At 41.9% G+C, this 6277-nt stretch overlaps 1 protein-coding gene across 1 annotated transcript; it reads right to left on the bottom strand.

Moving 5' to 3' along the window:
- Window positions 1-3317: 3317 nt before the first annotated feature.
- Window positions 3318-4277, bottom strand: LOC125111737 (olfactory receptor 52K1). Its single transcript, XM_047753794.1, has one exon. The coding sequence runs from the start codon at window positions 4268-4270 to the stop codon at window positions 3326-3328; it is 945 nt and encodes a 314-aa protein (XP_047609750.1). The 5' UTR covers window positions 4271-4277; the 3' UTR covers window positions 3318-3325.
- Window positions 4278-6277: the final 2000 nt, after the last annotated feature.

Genomic DNA, 6277 nt, shown 5'->3' with positions numbered 1-6277 from the left:
ATTTAGTGCCCCTATTTTGCATACCAATCTTTTTAGACCACTGGGGGCTTTGAAATCTATGAGGCAATGTATGTGTATCATCGTCAATGGTTCAGATTCAGACTTCTGCTTCTACATTATATACATGGTCTATCACTTTGTGATTTCTTTACCTCTTTACCCAGCTCCACAATGAAAGGCTCAAACTCTTCAACAACTTAACAATGTCCCGGAACAAAGCTCAAGAATAGAAGTAAGGATATAGAAGAAATGAGTACCCCAAATAAAATTGAACACATCTAGCATTCAATCAAATATTACCGTGAAAATGTATGTAATAGAAATCAATTAAAACCAATCAAAATAGGTAAAGATGATGGTTAGCATATAAATATATCAAACCATTATAAACGTATTTTTTATGTTCAAGACACCGGAGGAAAGATGGTGCATATTTGTTAGAGGGATCAGAAGATGTTAAAAAAATAACCAAATTGAACTTTCAGAGATGAAAAGTCACAATATCTGAGATGAAAAAAATGCACATTTATTTATGAGAGTGAGGATATCTGAGATGAAGAATACAGCAGAGGGAAGTAAGAAGCATAATAGTGACGCAGAAACATCCCAAGCAAATACTGCATCAAGTGATGCTCAAGTAAGCGCTTACTTCTAATGTTTTTGCTAAAATGTAGACAGAGCTTGCCTTCCTTGGTTTTGTTAACTGGTGTTCTAAGTCTGTCATTTGGTCATTTCCCAGCTCTCAGTGGGCTGGGGCTGTCCTGGATAAAATGGATGTCTGGATCAGCGATTCAGGTGGAGCCATCGTTTGGGCAACTTACTGACAATTACTCAGGCTCCAAGACTGGAGTACTTGATTGATTGGAGGTGTTGTAATTACGTTTGATTTAGTGCAAATGCATCTTCTGCATCCTCTTGTATTTATGTAATGGTAAAACTTAACTATAAATATAGCTTTCAAGGATTGTCCTCATGAGTGTTATGCTCCTCTAAGTACCCAGAGTTGGTGTAAGAGAGGAAGTAACTCCATTTGTGAATAAAGCTAACAGGGCATACTGTTGTTTATCACATGGTAGTAGAACTGTAATAGTGTATGGACTCTGTGTGGGACCAACACCACTCTCTGTGAGAGGACAGAGTGTCACCTGAAAGGCAAGTTTATTCCTGTACCAAACATAGAAACAAATCAGTTCTTGCAGCCTAGAAATACTTACTTAATCAATTATTTATATTCAACTTACTAGATAACAATGACAGAAACAATTATTTTCTAGAATGTACTGTGTAACAACCACAAAACCTCAGTGGCAAGCAACAATAAAAAAAAGTTTCCGTCATCTGGAGATTGGCTGAGATGACCGCTGATCTCAGTTGGACGGCTTATGCATCTGAAGGTCAGCTGAGGAACTGATCTGAGCTGGACTTGGCTGTGAGGCTCTGCTTCCAGCTGCAAGTTAATCAGGCAGCTTTCCTCCACTTTTCTCTCATCCTGCCTGGACCAGCGGGCTTAACCCCAGGGCACATTCTTAGGGCGCAGCAGAGTCAGAAGACAGCAAGCCCCACTGCATAAGCAAACCTCAAGCTCCTCCTTGAACCACGTCTGCTTAATATCCTGTTGACCGAGGTGGTGTAGACGGCCATTCTCAAAGTCAGTGTGTGGGGAGCTATACTCTGGGAGAGTGGATATTTTTTTAAACAAATTGTTAAATTTGTCTATGAGGCAAGTTGTGACACAACAGTATGAGCCTGGAGTTGCTTTTTCAGAGACTATCAGGTTTCTTTGCTCTTTTCTTAAAAGTGAAGAAATGTTTAATTATTATTGAGGAAAGAAAAGGGTCACAAAGTGAAAATAGAAAAATGTGGTTGTAGAAGCAGGCCTTCATGAAAAGTGTGTAGGAAAGATTCTTTTAAAAAGAACTGACAGAGTTCAATTATGAGTTTGCATAAGGAGATAAAAGTAGAAAGAGGTGAAATCTAGAATCATTTTTTGGATATACTAGAAGAAACAGTGCATTTTCTTTTCCTTACTCAGTCTTGACCTGTCATGAGCTGAAGTGCAAGAAATCTTGAGCTCACAACTTCAGCAATCGGCTTTCCCTGGGTTAGGCTATGAAACAACTCCCAAATCTCATTGGTTCACTGAAAAAATAACAAAGTTTTCCTTGTTCATGTTATAGGGACACTGGGATCCAGCTATACTTGAGGCTGTAAGTTAGATTCACATGTACTCTATGTGTCTTCATCATTGTTCTAGGCTGAAGGAAAAACTGACTTGAGATGTGCTTAATCTTGTAAGCAGAAGAGAAAAGTGAGAGCAACTGAGCCAAGCAACACAGCACATTTTAACATGACTGATCACTGTGGCACATTTTAAGACCACTCAAATTCACTGGCCAAAGCAAGTCACATGGCAAGATTTAGCATTCCTGGAGTGAAGAGAATTCCCCCTCCCGTGGTAGAGGGACAGGAGGATAAATATCTGTACACTAATTCCTTTTACTACAATTACACATTGTAGCTGTTTTCTTCTTCAGCTTCAGAAGTCTCAAGCTTCTGATGACAAGGGTGCTGATTACTGTTCAGGATGGAAAGGTGCTGATTACCGTTTCCACATTCCAGAGCCCAAATGTCTTCCGCTCTTCTATTCATGTATTCAATAAATAATAAGTTTTGGGGGAGACAAAAGGCATACTCGTGTGAAAAGTTAGTTACATGGTGATATGACTTCATATAAGTGGATGTCAGAAAACTCCTTTGCTAAGTGTTCAGTAAAGGAATTGGCTGTTGGTATGAGTCAGAAAGGAAATGACTTAATGGAAAATATGAGTCACATTAGAGGCGGAGCTGTTCAACTCCAGAATAACAGTGAGTTTGGCAGTAGGCTAAAAGAGAGTGCCAGAGGCTGGAAGTCACTTATCAGAAAGGATTTGGGGGCAATTTCAGCACTAAATGTGGTGTTGACCTTAGGGTTACAAAACTTCACTTCCTCAATCTGCTGATGTATTCACCAGAACCTCATTTTCTTGTGTCAATCTTAGCCAGTATTTCTACTGTCTTTCACCTACAGCAACACTTTGGCGGGTTCTTTGACTTCCTTAATCACGTGATGAGTATAAGACTAGGAAGGTCAGTCCTCTGTTATCAGACTCTAGGGACACACCTGGTTTGATTTGCTGGTGGATCCATGAGAAATGGGACCTTGTCATACCGAGGAATTGCCAAGCTCTGCAATTTTCCTGTTGTGACTTTTTTCCTCTCCACCTCAATTGAGCATCCATTGGACTGATGGTCTCTGTAATAGTGGTTAAGGGAAAAAAGTGTGCATCTACACATCCTTTCTCTGGAATAGACTGAGCACATGACCACGAATCTGCTTTGTCCTGACACCATAGATGATGGGGTTGACCATGGGTGGGAAAAGAAGATAGAAGATGGCAAGGAGTATGTGGACATGAGGGGCAGCCCGGCGAGCCACACGGTGCATGACTGAGGAGATGACCACAGGTGTGTAGGTGGATAAGATAGCACCTATGTGGGACACACATGTCCCAAAGGCCTTGTAGCGAGCCTCCTGAGAGGCAAGCTGCAGAACTGCTCGAAGGATGAAGATATATGACAGGATGACAAAGAGCAGGTCCAACACCACTATAAACATGGCCACTGCAATGCCATAGATGTTGTTGAAGCGGGTGTCCCCACAGGCCAGCCTGACCACGGCCATGTGCTCACAGTAGCAGTGGGCAATCACCGGGCCTCGGCAGTAGTGGAAGCGTCTGAGCAGAAAGGGGAGCGGGGTCATCAGTGTCGCAGCCCGTGTCACAGCGGCCAAGCCCATCTTGGTGATAAGGGGCCCAGTGAGGACTGTGGTGTAGTGCAGTGGCCTGCAGATGGCCACATAGCGGTCAAAGGCCATGGCCAGCAGCAGTGCGGACTCCATGATAGAGAAGGAGTGGAGAAAGAACATCTGGACCAGGCAGGCATAGAAGTTAATCTCCTGATCTCTGAACCAAAAAATAGCCAGCATTTTGGGAAGCGTTGTAGAAGACAGGACCAGATCAATGGCTGCCAGCATGGCCAGGAAGAGGTACATGGGCTCATGGAGGGCTGTATCTGCTCGGATAATGAAGAGAAGGGTGCAGTTTCCCAGCAGGGCCAGAGTATAGGCAAAGCAGAAGGGAATGGAGATCCAGATATGCAGGTGCTCCAAACCTGGAATTCCTACCAACAGGAAGGCAGCTGGATGGCTTGAGGTGCTGTTAGTGACGGACATGGCTCCTGGAAATTCTTCTGGACATTTTACAGGGTCCCTTCTCCCACGTATAACTTCTTGGGAGGATTAGCTTTTGTTCCCATTGCTGGACCTTAAACAAAATCAGTTAGTCATAGACATGGAAAAGCATAACCCATATTTTTCTACCCTCGAGGAACTTTGAATCTCATTTAGTAGATAGAACATTAATCATCATTAAAATGAATCTCACAAGACAGTTTCCTAAAGGAATGGAGAAAGGGCAGTGCTTTCTGTGTCCATGGTGATATCAGGAACGCCTTGAAAGAAAGTGAACATATGTTCAAACCAATTCAATTTCCTTAGAATATAAATTGATGTCTTTCTATATGATCATCAGGATGAACTCCCAATCGCAAAAGCCAATTTTCTGTTCAGAAACCTCAGGCTTGGGAGCCTGAAAAGTCAGATGAAGCATGTAATTTCCACTGTTGCTATTAATCACACAGTTCGTATATTTTCTCTAGCACCGCTGCTTCTGATCTGGTTGCCGCTAGCCACATGTGGCGACTTAAATTTGTTAAAGCTAAAGCCTCAGTATTTCAGTCACACAAAACACGCTTAAAGTGCCCAATAGCACGTGTAATCTCATGGCTACCACATTGGATCATGCGGGTAGAGAGTATTTCCATTGTCGCAGCAGAAATTCTATCAGAGAGAAGTGCTCAGGTATGTGGCCTATGTTCCTTCCACACCCACAAATCTCTGTAAGTACTGCCCTGCCTCCAGTTTCCTGAAAAAATAAAGAGCCAGCTCTTCTGGTTCTCCATCATCCCGATTGACATTAACCTCCAGATGCGTGTGTCTTTCCCTCCATGCTGCCCAGCATCTTTTTCCTCACAGGAGAATTGGTCATTCTCAGCAAGACTGATATCTGGCTTCCGTTAAAAAAGCCCTTTAGTCTTAATACTACTTCATCTTTCCCTCTGTCTTTTTTCTTTCGAATCCTTAAGCCTTGGAAGTTTTTCTGCAGCCACCCTTCTCTTTTATAGGTCCAGATAATGTGGTGTTTTTTTTAAATGAACATTAATGAAATAATGTATTTAAAACATATATCACTGAACAAAGTACTGAAAGAACTCTCTCTTCAATATAAGAAAATTAAGTTTTTGGAAACTTAAAGTCTCTAAGATAGTGATATTATTGTTAGGCCACTGGGTTTGAGTTCTAGCTTTTCCCAATTCCAGGGTCCTAAATAACTAGGCTTTATTGTTTCCATTAAAATACCTTATATGCATTACAAGTTCAACATATCCAAATTGAAAACAAGCTAATTTCTTTCCATGTGGTATGGAAAAATTTCAGAATCTGAAGGTCTTTTTTTTTTTTTTAATTTTCCCAATAATCAGATCATGACTGTCCCTTATACTAGCTGCATGACTTTGCCCAAATCACTCATCTCTCAGCCCATTTCCTTCTCTCTAAATGGGGAACCACAATGCTCTATCTTTACGTGAAGGCTGTAGGAGGGTAGGTGGGATTATGTATAAAATCTTTTTGTATGATTTTTTTTTTTTGGCCACTCTGCAGCATGTGGAGTTTCTGGACCAGGGTTCAGATCTGAGCTATAGTCACCACCTATGCCACAGTTGTGGCCATGACGGATCCTTAACCCAGGGTGCCAGGCCAGGAATGGAACCTGCATCCCAGCACTGCAGAGATGCTGCCGATCCCATTGCACCAGAGCAGGAACGCCACTTTAGTTTTTGCAGAGCCTTATTTGCCATTTATGCCTCTCCTCCTCCATAGAACTACAGTTTTCTTTAAAAAATTATGTTGATTAACAGTCTCCTTCCCACGATTGTGTATTTTCCTCCTCCTGTTACCTCTCATCTCTGCTGCTTTTCACAGAAAACCTCTAGAAATGCTTACATTCAATCTCAACTGTTTCAACTAGGCTTCGGGAATGAAACGTTCCAATCTGGATTCTATGCCCATTACTTCCTTGAAACTGTTGCTCTAGACTGCCAATGACTCCATGGTGATGGT

Source organism: Phacochoerus africanus, chromosome 11, assembly GCF_016906955.1.
Source record: "Phacochoerus africanus isolate WHEZ1 chromosome 11, ROS_Pafr_v1, whole genome shotgun sequence".
Classification (NCBI taxonomy): Eukaryota; Metazoa; Chordata; class Mammalia; order Artiodactyla; family Suidae; genus Phacochoerus; species Phacochoerus africanus.
Note: the sequence above shows the minus strand (reverse complement) of the source record. Positions and strands in the feature narration are given on the sequence as shown.